The 21,910-nt window shown below is 40.0% G+C and overlaps 2 protein-coding genes across 2 annotated transcripts; both read left to right on the top strand.

The window, feature by feature from the left end:
- Window positions 1-4,233: 4,233 nt before the first annotated feature.
- FGG (fibrinogen gamma chain) lies at window positions 4,234-9,455 on the top strand. Its single transcript, XM_072336033.1, has 10 exons — window positions 4,234-4,389; window positions 4,483-4,527; window positions 4,969-5,152; window positions 5,254-5,347; window positions 6,279-6,409; window positions 6,922-7,055; window positions 7,180-7,364; window positions 8,060-8,337; window positions 8,678-8,844; window positions 9,231-9,455. The coding sequence occupies exons 1-10, from the start codon at window positions 4,303-4,305 to the stop codon at window positions 9,243-9,245; spliced, it is 1,320 nt and encodes a 439-aa protein (XP_072192134.1). The 5' UTR covers window positions 4,234-4,302; the 3' UTR covers window positions 9,246-9,455.
- A 5,133-nt stretch (window positions 9,456-14,588) lies between these two features.
- Window positions 14,589-20,618, top strand: FGA (fibrinogen alpha chain). Its single transcript, XM_072336276.1, has 6 exons — window positions 14,589-14,639; window positions 16,405-16,533; window positions 17,246-17,429; window positions 17,724-17,869; window positions 18,499-19,534; window positions 19,909-20,618. The coding sequence occupies exons 1-6, from the start codon at window positions 14,589-14,591 to the stop codon at window positions 20,616-20,618; spliced, it is 2,256 nt and encodes a 751-aa protein (XP_072192377.1).
- The last annotated feature ends 1,292 nt before the right edge of the window (window positions 20,619-21,910 follow it).

Genomic DNA, 21,910 nt, shown 5'->3' on the forward strand with positions numbered 1-21,910 from the left:
GCTCAGGCCCCGACCTGCTGCGGAGAGCCAGCAGGTGGCGCTGTCTCCCCGCTCTGTCGGTGGGAGTCCCTCACGCGTTCGGCTCCGTTTGATTAAAAGATGATTTTCTGTAAATCAAGATAAGCCCCGCCACCCTCCCAACCCCCGATCATCCTTTCTTCCTGACAGCTAACTCACCGTGCCCTTGCTGAAGGAGGTCCAAACCCATGACCACCCTCGCTACCCGTTGCTGGGCCCACTCCTGTTTTAACATCAACTTTTTTGGTGTGTAGGGACAAGCACAGTATTCAAGGCACAGGTCAACAGGAGACACACGACAGCCTGTAGTATTTCCTGCTTTGTTCTGTGCTGCATTTCTTGCAGTTCCAGCCCAGTGTTTGGGGTTTAATACTACCTGAGCACTGATACAAATGTTTCCACAGAGTTTCCTGCCAGCTCCGTCAGGAGCAGCAACACTTGACACCTTATACATGAGAGATTTGGGTTATTTGGATGAAAGCAGAGGCAAGTCATTCGAATTATCTCTTCTATATTAGACGTGGGAAGCAATGTCCCATAATGTTGAGGTTTTGGCCTCTCTGTGATTGCACAGATTGCAGAAAGTGTTGCTCTTGGAGGACGCCAGGAGGCACTGTGTGATTTGGAGTGAAGCTGATAGTCAGCAACAAGTCCGTGTGCGATGCAAACAGAGGTACAAGTTAAAACTTCTTGCTGGTTAAGGGACAAAGCTTAATGCACGTAAATGCCATAGTTCTATTGTGTGGTAAGGACCTACATCCCCTTCCTCTATTGCTTAGTTCCCAGCTTGTAAGACACATTTTGCTGTCATAAACTGTGAGAAAAAAAAACAACATGGCTTTAGGTTTTGCGTTGGAGAAAGATAAAGGTTCTGATTTTAAAAAAACAAAGCTATCAGCTGATACCAACAAATATTTCAGTTTATAAAGGAGGTTCTATTTGTCATTTATTGAGGTTCTGTCCTCTCGACAAATTTCAAAATATTCAGCAAATATTTGAATTTATTACTTATCTTATTCCCACAAATTAGTGAATGCTTTTGTTTAACAAATGGAGTTCACTGCTCTTCCCTTCAAGGTAAAGCATACATTGCAATCTCTCTTTTGCAGATAGTCTAAAAGCCAACCTTTTCTAAGTGTATCAACAGCTGAAAACGGTCCCTGTAAATCAGTAAAGGGAGAGAATTTGCAGTGTTGCACCTAATAATCCTTATTTAAGGCACAAGCTGTTCAGGGCCCAATGATGATTCTTAACTGATCCCAGCTCATCATCCAGTATGTTTGCTGGATTTTTAGTGCGTTGAAGCATAACATCCTGTGCTCTGGAACTTGGAAAAGCTTAAAAGCAAGAAAACACAGCTATTATTTCTGCATCCATGGTGTGCATGCAGCAAAATAGCTTCTGTATTTTCTCCAGAGCACTCCAAATGAAACCATACCGTGAATGATGTGGATTTCATATTTATCCTTGCTCAGCTTTCTAGAGAACAGAACTCTTTGCAGCCTCATTTGAACAGAAGCATAGCCCATATCTGTGCTGATTTCATAAGTGGAAAGAAATAAGAGCCTCTGCCATGCAGAGCATCTGGCAGACAATATTTGGGGACCCAAATCCTCTAGGCATTTCTGTTCAGGAAGGCTGACGGAGTACCCGATGCACAGAGTGGACTGTTGAATTGGCTAAAAATGTTGCCATTTGCCTTTTGCCCAAGACTCAAATACTGAAAGAGAAAGATGACTTACTGAACCTTTTCCTTTTTCTTTTCATTTTCACTTTGCTATTTGTAAAGCAGTTTGTTTCCTAACATACCAGAAGCATAACATCAACACTAGACAGCTTTTTAACCATCTCTGTTCCTCATCATAATTATCACTTGGTCATTGGTTGACCTAGCAAAGAAGCTTGTTAGTAATAGAAGCATGGCGGTACATATTTGTGATAGGTTGCAAAGCAAAACAGGGTTTTTATTTCCGTCATTTACTTCTTGAGGTTTTCAGCATTTATTTTTTGTCCTTATTTTTACATTCACGTTTCCATTAAAACAACAACAAAAAGGTGTTGGATCACTGTAGTGTTTCTGAGATTTTAAGAACTGGAATTTCACATTAGATCCTTAAGACATGTACGCGTGAGTCATACATTTGGGAAACCAGTCATACATTTGGAAACGTTGTTTTCCAAAGGCAGTAATAAGAACAATCTGCTATTCAGGAACAGATTTACAAATACATGCATATTTCCTCTGTACTTCTGTGATTTACTGTCAGTAACGGGAAGGTGCTGGATAGCTTTCCAACGGCTGTTTGACAAAAATACTAATTGAATCGAACATGACACTTTTAAACAAATACTGATTTAGTTTTATCACCCTCTCAAAAAATAAACAGTGAGGAAAAGTTAAACTGAAATTGAGAACTCTCCATTCTGCCTTTGTGGCGTTAATCATTCCTCGTTTGTTAGCAAATCAGGAAACAAGCTTACCGGAAAGGAAAAGAAAAGCTGACAACATTGCTAACATATGTTGGGCACACTGAAGGGTAAATCCAGGTCTCTAACATGTTTGTTTTGTAAATGGGTCAGCTTTATGCAGCTGGGATTAAATGAGAAAATGGTACAAAAGTGAGGAGAGGACTACCCTGACGTTTCACGTTAGAACACTTACTGGTTTTGACCTAATGAAAAGTGGGGAAAAGTCATTTCAAAACCATGCAATGTGAATTAATGGGAGGAAAGAGAAGGGAGCAAAGATATGAAGGGATTCCTTACTCAAGGCCACACCATGACCATGTAATCAGTAAGACAAACAAAAATGTTGTGAGGCTTAAATATTTACATCTTCTGCTAAGAAGTACCAGAGGTTACAACCAAAACTACAACTGGACAACTCTTATAAGTGCAGCGTAAAGATATTCGATAATCATTAAATAAATAGTTTAGATTGATTTCTTCATGAATGTAGATCCATGTGGTGATGATTTTATCTAAGAGAAGGACCACACTGAAAGTTCATAATTATTCTCTTGTTTTTCAGACCCAATTAGCCAACTATCTACAGCAATTAAGCCTTGTTGTTGTTGTTGTTGTTATGTCAGATATTGGTAACTTCAGCAAAAATTATTGCATTATTATGCGCTGAAATTATTTAACCACAGCCATTATCACATTTTAATCCTCAAATGTTAGGAATATTTTCTCAAAATTAATTAATGTAGCTCTCTTTCAGGGTTGACTGTTGTCATCTTCTCAGAATCCTGAAATTCTTATCTAGGGATGCTGGACAAATTTTACCACATTCCCTGATGAAGTATTCCCTTGAAAGAGTTTCATATCTACGTGGACTATTTTTTAGTGACAAAGGAGAAGAGTCTGCTCTTTACTCCATGAAAGAACAAGGGATACCTGAGTTGCATTCTGTCCCAAACACTATGTTCCCATCTGCCCTGGAGGGGACGTTTGTGATTTAACCCGACTCAGTTTCTGGCAGAGTACAAGCACAAACTTGGAGCCAGTCACTGTCCCTGAAGACAGCATTTTTATCCACAAACGTTCTTTCCAAACTTGTGGAGATTGGAAAGGAAAGATTTGATCCAGGGATGGCACGTTTAGCTCCCAGCAAGGAAGCTATGATCCAAGTCATTCACAGAGACGCCCTAAATTAGAGGGCAGAGAAGATTCACTTTCACTGCCTGTGAGGGAGACCATGGGCTCCAGATATTCCACTGCCTGACATGGCATTATAACTCTCTGCCTGAGTTTTGTCATCTGCCAAATAGGAAGAATGATGTTGTATGCCTTTGAAAAGTATGTTCTGCTTTGTGGAAGGAAGGTATTATACAACCATGAAATATTCTTAGTGTTTAACTTAAGGCTATGGATAGGTGTTTGCATGTAATTAGGTAGTTATCTCTGCTTTTCCCTATGCTAGTTAAGTGACTACTCTGCCTGCCCTCACCCAAAAGCCATGTGTGCATTTGCTTATGCTTGTGTTACAGTTTCTGCAAACCGTGTTTCACCTTTCTGCCTCCTTTAAGACCTGGCTGTAACAGAGACAAAGCAGATATGTGGAAAGCAAGTTCTGCAAATGGGAGGAGTAAGAGATGTGTGCAAATTCTGGGAATCTACCTCATCCCCTACTCCACCTCTTCCCGCTACCTCACTGTGCCCGCCCCCATCTCCAACTACTCCCTTAAACCTGTGCTGCTCTGCTCTGGGGCCAAAGCTGGCAGCCCATAAAGGTGCTGCCTCTGCTGCTGGGGAGAACAATTTCAGCTGCTGACAGTACAGATGGCACCCAGTGAGATGGGGTTAAAGCTGGGCAGATGGGTGCCTCTGGGGTATCTCCTCTCCCTTCTCTTCTCCACCAGCATGGCGGTAAGTGAAGGTGCAGAGTGTTAGAAAATGTGTCAGTGCTGAGAATGCTTCTGGAGACAACTCACTGAAAGTGGTCTTGTTTCTTCTCTCCAGTACATTGCTACCAGAGAAAACTGCTGCATACTAGATGAGCGATTTGTAAGTATCAGATCCATTTTTTTTTTTTACATTAAGAGTCTAGTCAAAGCCTGCCTACTCTACTTAATAACTGCCATTTGTATCTTCTCATTGTATTCTCATTGTAGAACCTCACTGTTCGCTTCAAAGCTCACTAAATGCACAGTGCTTAAACCTGTTCTTGACTGGTAACGGTAAACATCTGCTGAGAAAGGCAGCTACGCTGCTTATAAAAGTGTGTTAAAGACACTACAAGTAACACCGTGTACAAATTTTCTTTCTATGTGTGGATACATACACAGTGAGAAACTACAACCTCTCTACAAATTCTGTAGTACTGCAGACAGAGGCAGATGTCTATGCTTTTTTCCCCTGCAATCATTTGTACAAACAGTTCTCCTGCCCAAATATTCTGTTGTCCATTTTTGCTACTGAAACATAATCTATTACTATTCTCTTTAGGGTAGCTACTGCCCCACAACTTGTGGCATTGCAGATTTCTTTAACAAATACCGTCTCACTACGGATGGTGAATTGTTAGAAATTGAGAGACTTCTGCAGCAAGCTGCTAACTCTACAGGATCAATAGAATATTTGATTCAACACATCAAAACCATCTATCCTACAGATAAGCAGACACTACCACGTGAGTATATAAAAATAACTACACTATTGAACAAATTGTCCCTGTCTTGTTTTTCTAATTTACCAGACTGCAATAATTTCATACCTTTGTCTGTTCCACAGAATCAGTCGAGAGTTTGACTCAAAAGTCTAAAAAAATAATTGAAGAAATTATCAGATACGAAAACACGATTTTGGCTCATGAAAATACTATACAGTAGGTATCTTCCACCTTTCATGGCGCTTCATAATCCAAATCATTTTCTTTCTCTTCTTTTACTAACAACAGTTAAGGCTTCCTCAGAAAGGGTTTTTGAGCTTATGTTGACCATTAGATGCTGTCATTAGTAGTCCACTTACAAGACACATAACAGTCATATGGATCTGAGAGTGCATTCTTGATTCATCGGTGTTATCCATTAATTGTGCAAGTACAAGATAAGAATGTGAGGAAGCCTGGGAATGGTTTTATTTATGTTTCTTTTGCTGCGTTAGACGTCAATAATCTCTTTTTTCATGAGCTATGGAGATGTTATTAATATGAGTTTGTAGAGTGTATGAAATATTTGTACAATCATTTACTCTGACTATTTTTGCTGCATGTATCTGAGAAAATCAGCTCAGTTCCATAGATATAATTCATAAGTTATTATAAACTCAGTGGTGGTCTTCACTAAACCAACACTGAAAATTGAATTGAAAACATCATTAACTTTTTTAAAATTTGAGGCTATTTTAATTGCCCTGAATGAAGCAAAATCTCTATTTCTATGGCATTATATCGAATACGATTTAAACATTCTATCATTGAAGCAGTTAATGTAATTTATGTCAAATTCCATCCTTATGGAAGAATAATTTATGATTTGCTAAGGAGAACAAAGGAAAACATTCCACAGCATTACAATCATGCATTAATTGGTGGTTTCAGTTTTGCTGATTAGAGGCGAGTCAGGTTTTACATGAGATTAAGCATATACATTCCCATTTTGGCTGTTTTAGTCAACTTCACATACCAGTGCTAAGAAGCAACCCTTTTTGGATGTATGTAGCAGCATGCTATCTCAGTCAGGCATATATGCAGGTAAAAATGTATTACTGTCAGTAAGAAGCAGCTGAAGAAACAAGCCATTTTTGTGTCTCTCCAGGCAGTTGACAGATATGCATATAATGAACAGCAACAAGATCACACAGCTGAAACAGAAGATTGCTCAGCTTGAGTCACACTGTCAGGAACCATGCAAGGATACTGTTGAAATACTGGAGACAACTGGAAGAGGTGCACAAAATGTTTCTTGTATGGTGGAGGTTTGATTTAGTTATAAGTACTACCAGTTGGCATTGCAGTGATGAGGTTATTGTGATCTGAAGGGCCATAGACTCGTGCAAAGATATAAGTCTGCAAGTTTTAGAATCAATGATTGTATCAGTTTTAGGAAGACAACTTATGAACACATTTCTGCTGATTCACCTGGAAAATTTTAGCTCCAGAATGCTGTTTTTGTTGCTGTAGAAATTGGTGCGATGACTGTATTCTACATGTCAGTTGCTTAAATTCCATGTGAAATGAACATTCTCATTTCACACAGGTGTTGTGACCTTCAGCATTTTATTTTATTTTTTAATGGCAATGACATTTAAACACTTAGACTGAACAACAAACTTGGAAACAATATTTGAATTAACTGAACTTCTTACACTGAGAAAGTTACCGTATCAAATGTGAGGATAGAATGTGAGGATAGAACTACAGCTAGATTAGTAACAATCCTTTGAATATCTTTACTTCAGATTGTCAAGATATTGCAAATAAAGGTGCCAGGAAAAGTGGTCTTTACTTCATCAAGCCTCAAAAAGCTAAGCAGTCATTCCTAGTCTACTGTGAGATTGACACATATGGCAACGGTTGGACAGTATTACAGAGGGTATGTGTCTAGGTTATTATTACCATAAGGAAGCACATTGCATCAAGTGCTGTTTTCATTTGCTTACCTAAAGAACATAACATTGTGTGGTTTTTTTGAGGGTTGATTTGTTGTTGTTTTACAGAGATTGGATGGGAGTGAGGACTTCCAGAGAAACTGGGTTCAATACAAGGAAGGATTTGGACATCTGTCACCAGATGACACCACAGAATTTTGGCTGGGCAATGAAAAGATTCATTTAATAACTACGCAGTCCACTCTGCCTTATGCCTTGCGAATAGAGCTGGAGGACTGGTCTGGCAAGAAAGGGTATTTGCTCATGAAGCCTCTGAAAATGGCATCTTAAAACCTACTGCTTTTTCTAGTAGTCTTAGTTTGTACAGATTTTAAAAAAGCATGGCACTATTAGGTGTGTCAGGATGCATAAGATGCTGCATGAGCTCAACGGTTGGACTGGGTGATCTTTTATGTCTTTTCCAACCTTGGTGATTCTATGATTCTATGAACTCACAACTGTGACAGCAGCCCTCATGTGTACACATCTGAAGGCCACATGCCAGAAACCGTAGTTGATTTGACAGAATAGATCTGTTTCTTCTCTTCAAAGTTTTTTCACTTATGTCTTCTGTCCTCCAGGAGGGCTTACTACCTTTCCTATTTCTTGAGATACCTATTTCTTCCTCCCACCAAGAACTCCCCCATGACACTAGTAAGCCTAAGCTGTAGCAACTTGGGAGATAAACACATATGTAGGTGTATAATGTAGGTCTTCTGTGCATCACTGATGAACAGTAGAGTCAAAAAATACATCTAATGGTGGATGACAAAAATTGGATATCTGTCATTGAACCAGTGCACAATCATTTAACAATAATCCTTTTACAAAATTACATTCTAGGATGCTTTAAATCCCTTTTCTGCAGTTCTAACATCTGTGTATATTTCATTTGTGCACATACTAGGAATGCATCATGCTTATACTCACTATTATCCTCTGTTAATAGCACTGCTGACTATGCGGTATTCAAAGTGGGAACTGAAGAAGACAAGTACAGATTGACCTATGCCTACTTTATTGGTGGCGAAGCTGGAGATGCCTTTGATGGCTTTAATTTTGGAGGTGATGCAAGTGACAAATCCTTTACCTACCATAATGGCATGCGCTTCAGCACCTATGATAATGACAATGACAATTATGAGGGCAACTGTGCCGAGCAAGATGGATCTGGATGGTGGATGAACAGATGCCATGCTGGTCACCTCAATGGAAAATATTATATAGGTAAAGTATCTTCTAAGTACCTATTTTCACATGGACAAATGTAACCAAGTACACCACATTTCAATGACATTGAGTATATTTTCCCACCTGTTTTTTCCAAAGCTGATGTGGTCCATTCTTTCCAATAACTGTTTATATTAACATCTGTTTATGGCAGTTCTCCAGCCCAAAATGGAATCCTTGGTTCTGTTAGAAGCAAAGAGAGGGAGAGCAGCACTGTGTGCAGCCTGTTAGTGTGCCCAGGGATGCCATAGAGGTGTTGGAACCACAACTACAAATGAGATGGTCACATTAATCATGTAGAAAAAACTGAATGTTTTGCTCAAATTGCTATTTTTAGGTGGCGTGTACTCACCTAGAGATGGTGACCCAGATTCATATGACAATGGCATTATATGGGCAACATGGCGTGACCGATGGTACTCCATGAAGAAAACTACAATGAAAATCATCCCATTCAACAGACTCTCAATAGATGGACAGCAGCACTCAGGCGGCATCAAGCAGGTTTGACCATTGGACAGAGGAGATATTTAAAATAGCAACAAAACCTGATTATAATTGCAAGTACAGAGCATGGACAGCTGAAATGTTATGCCTACTGCATCTTGGAGGCATCAGCTTTGTTTACCATTTTGTCACAGAAATAATTGCATTTTGATTTTAGTTATACTTTCCTCTTCATTGTTTCTGTTAACAAATAGATAAATAGATTGTCCCAGGACTAAAAATAATCTTTGTCTTCATTTTTTTTTAATTGCTGAACTTTAAATTTCCAACTAGTATAACTATGCATGAACACTATCAACGTATCATTATCAAGCCTTATGTACTTCATCTTTCCTTAGAAGAACACTGAAATACTGTCTTTTTTTCTTCTTTTTCCTTTGCAGGTTGGAGACTCATAAAGGGACAATTTACTAAAGATTGATCTGAATGGAGAAAAGAAATCTTTTATTTGTGTGACACTGAACTTATCTCACCTTCCACAGTTTGGACATTAGTGTTGTGAGATACCATTGACTATAAAATGCCCAACGGTTTTCCTTGAGCAGTGCTTACCTCTTTACATGGTTATTTTTTTCTGTACACATCCCCAATAAATTTTTGATTATTACAGAAAAGCTGAGCTTGCTATTTGCGTTCTATTGTTGGCCAAACACAACACAGTAAACAATGTGACTGCTGGAAGGGTACTCTGATAAAATCTGGTTCAGTTATTCCTTCTCTTTATTTGGAAGTGTGTGTTGGAGCTATTTCTCCATAAAACATGGCTAGCTTTCAACAGTCTTCACTTTGTTTTCTGATGAAATTGTCAATTTGTGACACAGATCAAAGTACACAGCAACTTGAAAGGGACATAGTTTACTGCTGAAGCCACTTATGCAAACATACTGCAGGTTAGGAAGTAAACTATCAGTGACAAAGATATTTTACTCCAGTGCACGCATACTGGTTTCTCAAATATTATTCAAAATACATATTTGGCTATCTATATAGCACATAGTGCTACAGTGTACAAGGATTACACCTGAATACCACATTCATTGACTTCTTAAATTATTTTAATATTTTTAGCATCATTTTCAGACAAAAATATAAATAAATAAATAAAATTGTAGTATTAATTATGTTTTGGTTCCATTTGCTTTCGCTATGTGTGGCAATAATTTTCCAGTGATCCACGCTGACAGCACAGATCAATAAAAGCAGGGTTTGAGATGCTGTCTGGACATAATCACTCAGAATGTTTGATGAGTATTTCTGGGTAAGAGGTTTAGAAAATCATATTACTTTTGTGGACACATTTATCAACAAAATATATGTATAGAGAGAACTAGAATAGTATTTACATGCGTCAAGCTGATATATAAGGAAATGCACTCTAGGCCTTATTTTTAGCTACCATTGAATAACAAGCAGTTCACCTGGCATTTAAATGGCTTTTTTAGAGATGGGGAAACATTACATGAATAAGATCGACCTCAAAGGTCATCTATGCCACCTTGACACTTTTCATGCTGAGGTGAGCAGGTTTATGTCTAGTTTGCTGCTGAGCTGCTTTGCCTGAGTCTGAATGTCCACAGCACAAAAAGCTGCTATCCACTTATCGTGTATACTGAAGTCGTTTTGAGTGGCCAAGCCATTTTCACTTTCTGTTTTCAGTTTAACCCCAACTATGACAGGATGTTAAAAGTTGTTTTATTTATATATGTACAACATGGGATTAAGCAGTATTTCTTTCCACTCTGGTACTTTGATCTCTGAATCCACATTTCTCAAGGTCTGAACAGTTCCCCCACTCTTTTTGTTGCAGTGCCTTATTTGATAAGAATCTGCTGTAAGAGCAAATATTCCACTGGTGTGACCTGGCATTTTATGGATTGCTAATCAGAACTATGACTGACTTAATCTTTCATTTGGTTTTCTGATTGGTGTTCTGAGGTCTCACAAATAGTTTTGAGCCTCTTTGCAGACAACTGTCTGCTCAAGAGATCTGGAGGGTTGGAGCTGCTGAATTCAAGAAGTCTGATCATACACAGAAGTCCAGTGCCAGGGCTCATGACAGGGTCTGCCAGAGACTGCAGGTATATTCTCTGGGCCTTGAAAGAAGACCATCAAGAATCATGCCTTTCAGAGATCTTTTCTACTGCTTCTTTTCTACTGCTTCTACTGCCATGGTACTATCAGAAAGGGACCTGACCAGATCTTCTGTTTCTTCTGTCTCTTGGAGAGAAAATAATACTCTCACGTTTTGTGGGGTTGCTTGTTAGTTTTTGTTTGTATTTTTGTTTTACAAGTAAATACACTGTGTTTTGACTTAATGCCTCCACTCTGTATTCTGAAAGGTTTCTATTTCTTTTTCCTAAATGTCTAAAATTGCAGAAGGCCTTCACAGCATAGCCTACATAATATAGCAATAGCACTTTATATTTAGGCAAATCTCTCCCCCTCTGAGTTTATAAGATTTCATCACAGGACTTGGGTGCTATCTATATTGCCTTCCTTTCATACCTTATGCTTGCCGTCACCCTTTCTATTTGTCAAACACTGTTGTAGCGCAAAGCATACGAATTAGGAGCAGAAATATTTTCCTTTTGGTCCTGCTGGAGCAGGAGTTGGACCAGATGGAACCAAAGGTCTCTCCCTACCTCATCCATTCTGGGATTCTGTCATTCTGGCTCACATTCTGGGCAAACAAATCAAGCCTAACTTCCAGACTCCCCAACTATTGCTGTGGCAACCTGCCAAGAGTAGGGTAGCCAAACAGTAAACTGCACTTCTGTCCTTTGATCGTGAATTAAAGGTAAATCCAAAGTTTATCTAGCTCTTAGCCTGTAACCTTTACAAACAAACACACCGAGAAGTGACTGGATGATTGCAACAAGAAAGCAAAGGTACAGGCTGAAGGTCACGCACAGGTTCAGCCATGAACTGGAAAGTCTGAGAAGCTGCTCCTCTACCTCAGCTTCACACAGCAATCCCTTTTACATGAAGCAGGCAAGCTCTCTTAGTTAACATAATCCTTATGATCAGTTACTAGATTTTTCCAGTCCCTGCACCTGGTGACTGAGTTTTACTTGGACCAGAGCTTAAGATTTTCATGATTGAAGGTCATCAGAGGGCCTTCTCAGCCACTCAGGCATCTTAGAACTGGCTGCTCCAGTGCCCTGGTGTTAAGCAGAGAACTAGAGCTGGTGTCAGTGGTGTCTGCACATACAGGGTACTCCAAGGACTCAGAGTACCAAAATGGATCCCAAAGGCTACAAACTACTTTAGAACTTAGCCTTCTCACCAGGCTTCTGCAGCTGTGAAACAAGTGAAATAGTGCTCTATGAGTAAACAGTAGGCACTGGAATAATTGAGTGATGAGCAAAGTAGGAAAATCTTTGACATTTTAAACAGTTGTCAGAGAACACTGTACAGTTTTCAGCAGCACTGTCCATGTTAAATGTGATCAGAAAGAGGGCGTGTTTAGCAGGAGCATCCCAGATGACACAACATTGTGGCAGACTGCGTGACCGTACACACAAGGAGGGCAGACAGGGATTGTATGTGCAGTTCTTGTGCTCCTGAGAACAAAAGGCATAAGGTTGTGATCTTCAAACAGAGACTTTGATGTCAACTGCATAAGCCAAATTATAGTTCATTGGAGTAAATGGGACACTGTTTGTGGACCCCAGCAGATGTTGCATATAGCTCATTTAAATCTATTCTTTTAAATAACTCATCACAGTCCTGCAAGTCTTCCTCTTGTTGTGATCTTTTCATCCTTTAACCATTTAATTGTTGCCTGAGCTTTTTATGATTCCTTAAGATTGTTATAATTCTTTCACAGCACCATTACAAAAGAGTGGACAAAACTGCACAGGACTCGGGCTGGGAAGGCATTTTCAGTCTTGTCACTGCTGAGATTAGCAGTGGAGTACGTATGTGTGTCATTGAACCAATGCACACAATCATAAAAACAACACTTTTATAAAATTACATGCTAGGATAGCTTAAAATGGCAGTGGAGCATTTATGTGCGTAACTCTCATCTGCTTTGAGTTCAGGAGCTTCCTTATGGACAGAACAGACATGGCTGGCTGATCCTAAGATGGTAAAGATAACGTGGAGTCTGCTCAGACCTGTGATGCTGAAGTTAGGTGAGCTCTTCTGTTTCTGAAATGGGAAGAAGTCTGTTGTATTGTGGTATTAGTGGCACTGCACAGAATTCAACAGAACACTTCACAAAAGGAGCCGTAGGAAATGAAGATAAACAAAAAATCTTGTTTCCAAGTATGCACAGGTAAGATTTTGCCTTAACTATAATAAAAACCTTCAGTCATACAAATGATGGTGTAGGTGTAAATCAATGACTTAAATCATCGTAGCACAATCCTGTTGATCTGCTGTTTCTTGTAACCTGAGAATATGACTCATTCTTAGTGATATTTGTATGAGTTCTGTTCCAATTTAAGAGGGTTTATGGAGACAGGAGAAGCATGCAATGCAAAGCCAGACATGGGAGGAAACAATAGTGTCCAGTTCAACTTCAGTGAACCTTACATGGAGAGCAATGAAGCCTTCTGAAGGCAGAAAACAAGGAAAACAGAGGAACGGAGTGTGAGAGAAAACCCATGATGCTGCTGCAATGGATCTGAAGCTGCAAACAGCTATTTTGTATTTAAAATGTTCCACAATACCAGAATCCAGCTTAAATATGGCTCAGTAGAACAGAGTATGAGAGCAATGCAGATGGTGAAGAGTTTTATGAATACCATGCCATTTTAAAAAAACACGAGAAGGTTTTATTCCTTCAACTGATTTGCTTGAGCCAAAGCTTTCCTCCCAATTTCTGCTCACTGTGGTAGCAACTTTTAAGATGGGCAGCATCTTTAAGCATTTGACAGTCATGTACAACGTTCCCCACTAACTCAATGGCTTGTTGTAGACCTCAAAGTAGTAACACATTTTAATCAATACCTATACACAAACTACAGCGATTTTAAAATTACCCCTTAAAAAGATTTAGTGATTCTCAACTTATTGTTTTCTTTTGTTTCTTTTTTTTCCTGGGACATTTTCAAATACCACTCTGATGTGCTCTTCATAAATATGTGTGCAACTCACACAGTTCACTTCGAACTCACTTCATAAAAGAATTACAAGAAAGAAGGTGATGCTAAACAAGGTGTGTGTTACACAAACACCAGCAGTGTCTGGCTGTAGAAATATATGCAAACTGAGCTCTGCAGTCCTCAGGGTCTGTTCTAGTTGACAAACCGTAGTACACTTTCTTACACTAGTACTTGCTTCAGAAGGCCCAATGGTTTTCATGAGCTGCAAAGAAAGGGCAATGACTTTTTTTTTCAAATATCAACTGCCTGTTTAGCTAAATTCCTGCCACACAACATGTGCTTTCCATTAGTTAAGTATTGCTGGCTCCTGCTAGGACCTGCATACACCCTAGATGGACAACGATTTACAAGAAATCAAGCTTGAAGCAGATACACTATTTTTTTTTCTTTCCTGGAATACACGGTGTTGCCCTCATGGTGGTGCTGTACAAATTTATCTGGAGCAAATAACACCAGAAACTTGTGCAAGAGGCCTTAGGTAATCGACTCAGGACATCTGGCATGTTTTGTCTCCAAACAGAAGGGAGAATAATGATTAATCTCTGCTCTTCAGCGAGGTTTAAATTGCATCAAAAGACCAGAGGAGAGCATCCTCTCATCCACAGTTCTGCTTGCTCTTCTCTGAAGATGATACCAGTGAGGATACTCTGTGTGTTGCTCTGCCTCAACTTAGCTTGGGTATGAGTTTCCTTACTTCATTCTTTCCTTACCTTGCTGATTTGAAGAGTAAAAGTTTATTTAATCTGCATTAATTAGATGTATGTTTGCTGGCACCTATCTTGCCAAATTCAGTGCACACACAAATGCACAAGCCTAGTGTGACTACTTCACTGCTGGTCTTTCATACCAGCAGTTCTTGAATATCCAGTTCTGTTTTGATTAATTCAGTCATGTTGAACCCGCCTGCCTTCAGCAAAGCAAATAACACTGTCATGGTTTTGTGAGCCTTAAAGCTGACTGAATTAGATGGTAAAGGCTCCAGCCACTCAAGAATTTTCAAGTTTATTTTAATTCTACTTTCCTTTTCTACTTCCTCAGTTTGCTTCAACTGCACTTTCCAGCTACAAATGATGCACAATGGCTTTATTATGAAATTCCGATTTAAAAACAGTGATTCTTATGGCAGCAACATCAGATTAAACTAGAATCTAGGCAAGATTACAATAGATTATGGTCTACTAGATTGCAATACATAGTGTAGCATTTATTACCAAAGATAAGCAAGAAGAAATTTTTAGATGACGAAAGCGATAATCATGATTTTCAACTATACTAACATATCCTTGACATTTTTTCACTTACATTTCAGCCAATAATCTCATGTTAGTCATTATCTTTCTCTTTATGACTGTGTTTTGAAGGAAGCAAATGCTCTCACAAATTGCAGAAATTATGGGGAGCAGATCTGGCTAAATCCAAGCAGTCCTGCTGGAGCTGACAGTGCTTAAAGGGCACAGACCACCTAAAGTTAAAGGTTTTATTTGTTATTTTAGGGGACTCTTGGGCCAAGATGAATTGAACCAATGTGAAACTGCTGAGTTAAGTAATGACATTCCAGTTCCACAGGGCTGAGGTTCTGGCTCTGAAGGCTGTAATTAGGAAAACTCTCTCTGCACGACAATTAATCATTCATCTTTTTTGGCATGAATTATACTGCTTGTTAAGAATGTAATGCATATGCAGAGAAACCTAGGCAGACCTAATTAGATCTCAAGCAATCTCCTTCACATTTTATGAAAAAGAATTATTTTCCAGTTCTTTACTAAGCAATAATGCAGCAAGAATCCTTACAGCATGTTGGCTTAGAATTAGCTGGTATAATTGTACTTTTGTTTCTCAGATTTCAAGAAAAATCTAGTTCATTTATTTCTGTTCCTTGCATTAGAAAAGTGCAATCCATCCATCACTGTCATTATTATTTTCATTACAATGCTATTAGTATTCTTGTTCTTTATGTCACGCAAAACACATAGGACAAAAAAACAGAAACACTAATGAATGGAAATAGTAAATTCATGCATATTTTCAAGCCGGTTTTGAGTAGGCAGAAGGAGTAGAATGAAAACAAAAATTTAAGAATATGAAAGCAAGTGAAAACAGAACGCAGATGTTTCAAAGTTAACTTAAGTAACTTCAATCTAATTTCAAGCTAATTTTGCATTTACCTACGAAGCTCAGGATTATCTCGTAAAGATATCGTCATTATCATCATAATCTAAGCACCATAAATTCTCCATATGAGCATTAATTTTAAGAGTGGAAAAGCTTTATTCTGACAAAACAAAACCATGTCTTATAAGATGTGCCTTGACAGTGTTGGATGATGCATTCCACAAGGCTGCAGTTCTACTGAGTGCTTGAGGATGTCAGCTTTTCATTTCCATTTTCTTGACCAGTGCTCCAGCAACCTCAGTTTTGCACTTCTCTTTACTCCTCCCTGCAGGCTCAGGATGGGGAAACCACCTTTGAAAAGGAGGGTGCAGGTGTGCGTGGCCCCAGGATCGTGGAGCACATGCACCAGTCCTCCTGCAAGTATGAGAAGAACTGGCCTATCTGTGCGGACGATGACTGGGTAAGCAATGGGCCTTGGGGACAGCAGGGCATACAAGAACCCCTGCCCTTGATTTAGGAGGTCTGATGACAAGATGTTCAGTAAAAGCTTCCCAATGGCTGACTGAATGTCTGTGTGTGAAGTGTTGGTTTGTCTCTTGCCTCTTGCATCTCAACTCATATCTATGCTACATTTAGAAGATGCAATCTTGCCTAAGAGTTATAATGTATAAGAACATGAGGCTTTTCTGAGGAAAATTCTGCTTAAATGAATGGGTCTAGGTCATCCTTGATCAAACTGGACAGCTAACTTCCCTTTACAGCAGCCCTTTGGGAAATAAATGTGGTGAGATTATTGTTTTGCTTTTATTATTATTGTTATTAATATTGTTATTTTTTATAAATTCATTTAATTTTGTTTCTACTCTTAAGGAAGAGAGGAAAGTGAAAATTAAAGGTTCCTTGACACCACTTGAGACAGGATTCTATGCATACACTTCAGCAATTCCAATGCACCAGTGTCAGAGGTGCAAGATGTGAAGGGGTCAGCCATGAGGTGTCCTGCACCAAGTCATACAAGCCCTTGTCAAAGTCACTGGATGAGTAGGACAGCAGAAGTCACATAATACTGACCTAAGTCATATTAGAGTGTTTTAATTGCTGGGTGTTGATTTAAAAAACAAAAAGGCAGACCCATGAAGATTTTAGCACAATTATTTCTCTTCCTCTTTCAGGGTCTAAAATGTCCATCAGGCTGCAGAATGCAAGGACTAATTGATGACACAGACCAAGATAACAGTCACAGAATAGACAAAATTAGGCAGCTACTCGCAGACAGTCAAAATAACTATAAAACATCCAATCGGGTAATTGTGGAAACCATAAATATACTAAAGCCTGGTCTGGAGGGTGCTCAGCGTAAGTATTCCCCCTACTTTCATTATCTGTTGTTAATTTTCGAGTGTGTGCATGTTAGCAATACTTTGTAGAAACACATGCTGCACTGGAACTGATTAAGAAAAGATGGAACAAACATGGCAATACATGACTCATAACTACTAACTAGTAGAAAGTAATGTAATTTTTACCAGCTTTGTGTTACAAGAAATTTGTTCTTAAGTATCTGCTTATATTGCCTATTTTAAAACATGACGCACTTCTAGGACAGAAAATCACACCCGCATACCTGAACATGATGCATCTCTCTTTCAGAGCTTGATGAGAATTACGGTCTTGTATCATCAGAACTGAGGAGGAGAATTGTGACATTAAAGCAGCGAGTTGCCACTCAAGTGAACAGAATAAAAGCTCTGCACAACAGTATCCAGGAGCAGGTGGTGGAAATGAAGCGCTTGGAGGTAGGCAGCCATTGCACCATTCACACTGTTTGCAGAGCCTATCTACAGGAGGGTCTATTACATTGTGAGTGGTGAGCAGTGCTCCATGCAGAAAGAAAATACAATGCAGTTCTCTCAGGATCTGCTGTGGTGAGGTAAATTCCCTAATAAGCTGCTTTCTGTGGGGCTTGTTTTATCTTTCCTGCTATGTGGGAAGAGGTATGAACTTAGGAGGGTCCTTTGTTCCGTCTGCTCTAAGACAGGCAGCTGGGATTCCTGATGCTGTATCTGCTGGTAATCAGCTCCATGCAGGGCATTTCTCCACTTGTAAGTTGCTGCTGGGCAACAAAGATCAGGATTGAGGACCTATCCTTCTATATTGCTGCCCATCAGCCCCAGGAGCACATACTTTGGTTCAAAATCAGCAGGAGCAGAAACTGTAAATATGCCACAACATCTCTCTCCGTGTATGGAGATGTGTATTGTGTGTGCCAGGGTAGATTTCAAAATGGAGCTTCCAAAAAGCTTATCTGTAGATGGGAGGTACCAGGGCAGCTCCCGCATTTTTTTCCAGCCCAAGTAAAGGATGCACTAGCTTGAGAAAGTCCAGGAAAGTTCCCTAATGCAGTTATTTCTCTCTGTCTATGTAGGTGGACATTGATATTAAGATACGAGCTTGCAAAGGAAGCTGTGCTAGAAGTTTTGATTACCAGGTGGACAAAGAAGGCTATGACAACATCCAGAAGCAGCTTACCCAGGCCAGCTCCATTGACATGCACCCAGACTTTCAAGCAACCACCTTGAGCACACTGAAAATGAGGCCTCTTAAGGACTCGAATGTTCCTGAACATTTTAAGCTCAAGCCTCCACCAGAAATGCAGGCTCTGAATGCATTTAATAACATCAAGCAGATGCAATTGGTATTAGAAAGACCAGAAACAGACTCAAGCTCCTCCCGAGGCGAGACCTTTTACCATGTGGCAGAAGGAAGGGGGGATTCTTCATCTTCCCACACCAGCAAATTAGTTACCTCTGCTCATGGGAGAGACAACCCTAGCCTGGTAGACAAAACATCCTCTGTCCATAGATGCACCAGAACTGTCACCAAGAAAGTCATTAGCGGCCCTGATGGTCCTAGAGAAGAAATAGTTGAAAAAATGGTTTCCTCTGATGGCTCAGACTGCTCCCATTTACAAGGGGGACGAGAAGGAAGCACGTACCATTTTAGTGGGGCAGGTGACTTCCACAAGCTAGACAGCCTTCTGCCTGATCTAGAGTCATTCTTCTCCCATGACTCTGTATCCACTGGTAGTAGGCACTCTATGGGCTCAAGCACCACCGCAACCAGCAGCCGTGTGAGTGGGGCAGGCAGCAGCCACCTAAGCACTGGAGGGAAAGACAAATTCACAGACTTAGGGGAGGAGGAAGAAGATGACTTTGGGGGACTTCACCCATCTGGATTTGCTACCGGCAGTGCAAGTCACTCCAAGACTGTAGTGACCAGCTCCTCTTCTAGTTTCAACAAGGGAGGCTCCACTTTTGAAACCAAGTCACTAAAGACCCGCGAAATATCTGAGCAGCTAGGTGGGGTGCAACATGATCAAAGTGCAGAGGACACCCCAGACTTTCAGGCACGAGGCTTCAGACCAGCAGCAATGAGTACAAGGACAGCCTACAATGGGAAAGGTACACAGAAGTAGTAATTGAGGTAGTGGAGCCAAATTCAATTCATAATCAAACTGACAGAATATTTTTAGATACTGCAGTATAACAGTGTGATGATAAAATGCCAGAACTGTGTCTGTTTGTCACCACTTTGGAAATAAAAGGGAAACTGTATCACTAATACTTGGGTATTGAATAGACAGTTAGCAATTTAAGATCTGTGTTAAGGCTTTCCTCTCTCAAATCTCTTTTATGTTGCCTGTCACTAAACCTTATGTAGTCCAAGACACATTTAACAAATTCCCCTCAGATCTATTGCTGCTTGGATTCCTCTGAAGTTTTTTATTAAACTTTACTGATAACTCCTGTCAAACCAGATCAACTTTTTTTTTTAGACTGCGATGATATCCGCCAGAAACACACTTTTGGTGCCAAAAGTGGCATTTTCAAAATCAAGCCAGAGGGATCCAATAAGGTTTTGTCAGTTTATTGCGACCAAGAGACCACTTTGGGAGGATGGCTATTGATCCAACAGAGAATGGATGGATCAGTGAATTTTAACCGTACGTGGCAAGACTACAAGAGAGGTTTCGGCAGCGTGGATGGCAAAGGGCAAGGAGAGTTGTGGCTGGGCAATGAGAACATCCACTTGCTGACTCAGAACGACACTCTGCTTCGAGTAGAGTTAGAGGACTGGGATGGAAATGCTGCATACGCAGAGTACATCGTGCAGATAGGGACTGAAGCGGAAGGCTATGCCCTGGCTGTGTCCTCCTATGAGGGCACTGCTGGGGATGCACTGGTTGCAGGCTGGCTGGAGGAGGGCTCTGAGTACACGTCCCATGCCCAGATGCAGTTCAGCACCTTCGACCGGGATCAGGACCGCTGGGAGGAGAGCTGTGCAGAGGTGTATGGGGGTGGCTGGTGGTACAATAGCTGCCAGGCAGCCAACCTCAATGGCATTTACTACCCAGGGGGCCACTACGACCCCAGGTACAATGTTCCATATGAGATAGAGAACGGAGTAGTCTGGATACCATTTAGAGCCTCTGATTATTCCCTCAAAGTTGTCAGAATGAAAATAAGACCCCTAGAAACCCTGTAGAAGGACAGGCATTTAATGTATGCGTCACAACTAAAAGTTGGAAATATCTTTTATATACCTATGTATACGATGTACCTTTACTCTATGAATTGGAAGACAACATGGCACATCAGTGGCATACAAAATAAACTGACTTATTATTAACAAAACAGCTCTTTCATCTTGTTTATAACTGACAAAATCTTTCAAGGAAATGTTGATTTTAAAAACCTTATATAAATCTCTACAACCTTTTGTCCCATTAGTGCTTCTTAATACCATGTTTAGTTTGACAACTTTAAATGTCAGAATCTCACAGAATGAAATCCCCAATATCCTCGTGTGTGGTTAGGCAATTGTTCTGAAATGGGAATTGAAAAATGGCATTGTGTGCTGTGATATTCTAGACTACAATTTGAGTTCATCTCGAACTTGGGGAAGAGAAGTCTTGAATATTCTTTTGGCAATGGTAGTGACATCGATCTACTGAAGAAATAATTCAAAGTGACAAACTGCGGTGCTCTTCTGAGCAAGTCAACAACCCTTACTCCAACTTAATAACATTTTCCAGAGTTGGAGGAAGCTGAGGAGAAAAATTGCATGTGGCACCTGTATCAAATTTGCTGTCTCAAATTTTCTCACAAACATGTAATATTTAAAAGCCAATCTTACAACTTCCCCTTTACAACTAAAAATCCTGAAGATGTCAGAAACTTAAAAGGCCTCGTAGCTGGACAATTTTATTGTTGCTGTTTGTACTGAATGGATTAGGACATACAGAATGTACTGCCTGCATTTCAGTAGATACTGTCCCACAGGCACCCCTATCAGGCTCCATATGGATGTCCCAGAAACAAATGTTTAATAATCTCATGCATGCTGGGGCAGCCTCTGCCAAGACCAATTGGCAGCCTAATCATATTTTACTTCAATTGTGGAAGCAACTATGAGATGATCAGAAATTTCAAAATGCTCCCAAAAGGTCAGGAGTACGAATAATTCAACAAGTACCAACAAGAACTTGGAACTTAGAGGACTTTATAGTCCCTTATAGAAGAAAAAAGCCTCCTCAGGTGACTTGAGCTATGATGCCTGAGTCACCAGAAGAAAAAGACCTGGCCATAGGACAGTTTGTGCTGTGATGGGATGTTGGTTCCACTGTAACTAGGGCCACTAGATGAGACCAGAGGCCCTATGTTGAACTAAAAGTTTTTTGGTCTCAGAAAAATGTACAAGTCATGGCACTGGTGGACACAGGCGTGGAAACTTCAGTTGTCTACGGTGATCCAATTTCAAGGAGAAAGAGTAATGAT

The sequence above is a fragment of the Excalfactoria chinensis genome, chromosome 4 (genome assembly GCF_039878825.1).
Source record: "Excalfactoria chinensis isolate bCotChi1 chromosome 4, bCotChi1.hap2, whole genome shotgun sequence".
Lineage (NCBI taxonomy): Eukaryota > Metazoa > Chordata > Aves > Galliformes > Phasianidae > Excalfactoria > Excalfactoria chinensis.

Bases quoted from the DNA above. Each gene is read 5' to 3' on its own strand.
- FGG (XM_072336033.1), top strand. From the start codon at position 4,303: ATGGCACCCAGTGAGATGGGGTTAAAGCTGGGCAGATGGGTGCCTCTG. The intron at 6,410-6,921 runs GTGCACAAAATG...TCTTTACTTCAG, and splicing joins ACTGGAGACAACTGGAAGAG to ATTGTCAAGATATTGCAAAT. The intron at 8,338-8,677 runs GTAAAGTATCTT...TGCTATTTTTAG, and splicing joins CAATGGAAAATATTATATAG to GTGGCGTGTACTCACCTAGA.
- FGA (XM_072336276.1), top strand. From the start codon at position 14,589: ATGATACCAGTGAGGATACTCTGTGTGTTGCTCTGCCTCAACTTAGCT. The intron at 17,430-17,723 runs GTAAGTATTCCC...TCTCTCTTTCAG, and splicing joins TGGTCTGGAGGGTGCTCAGC to AGCTTGATGAGAATTACGGT. The intron at 19,535-19,908 runs GTACACAGAAGT...TTTTTTTTTTAG, and splicing joins GACAGCCTACAATGGGAAAG to ACTGCGATGATATCCGCCAG.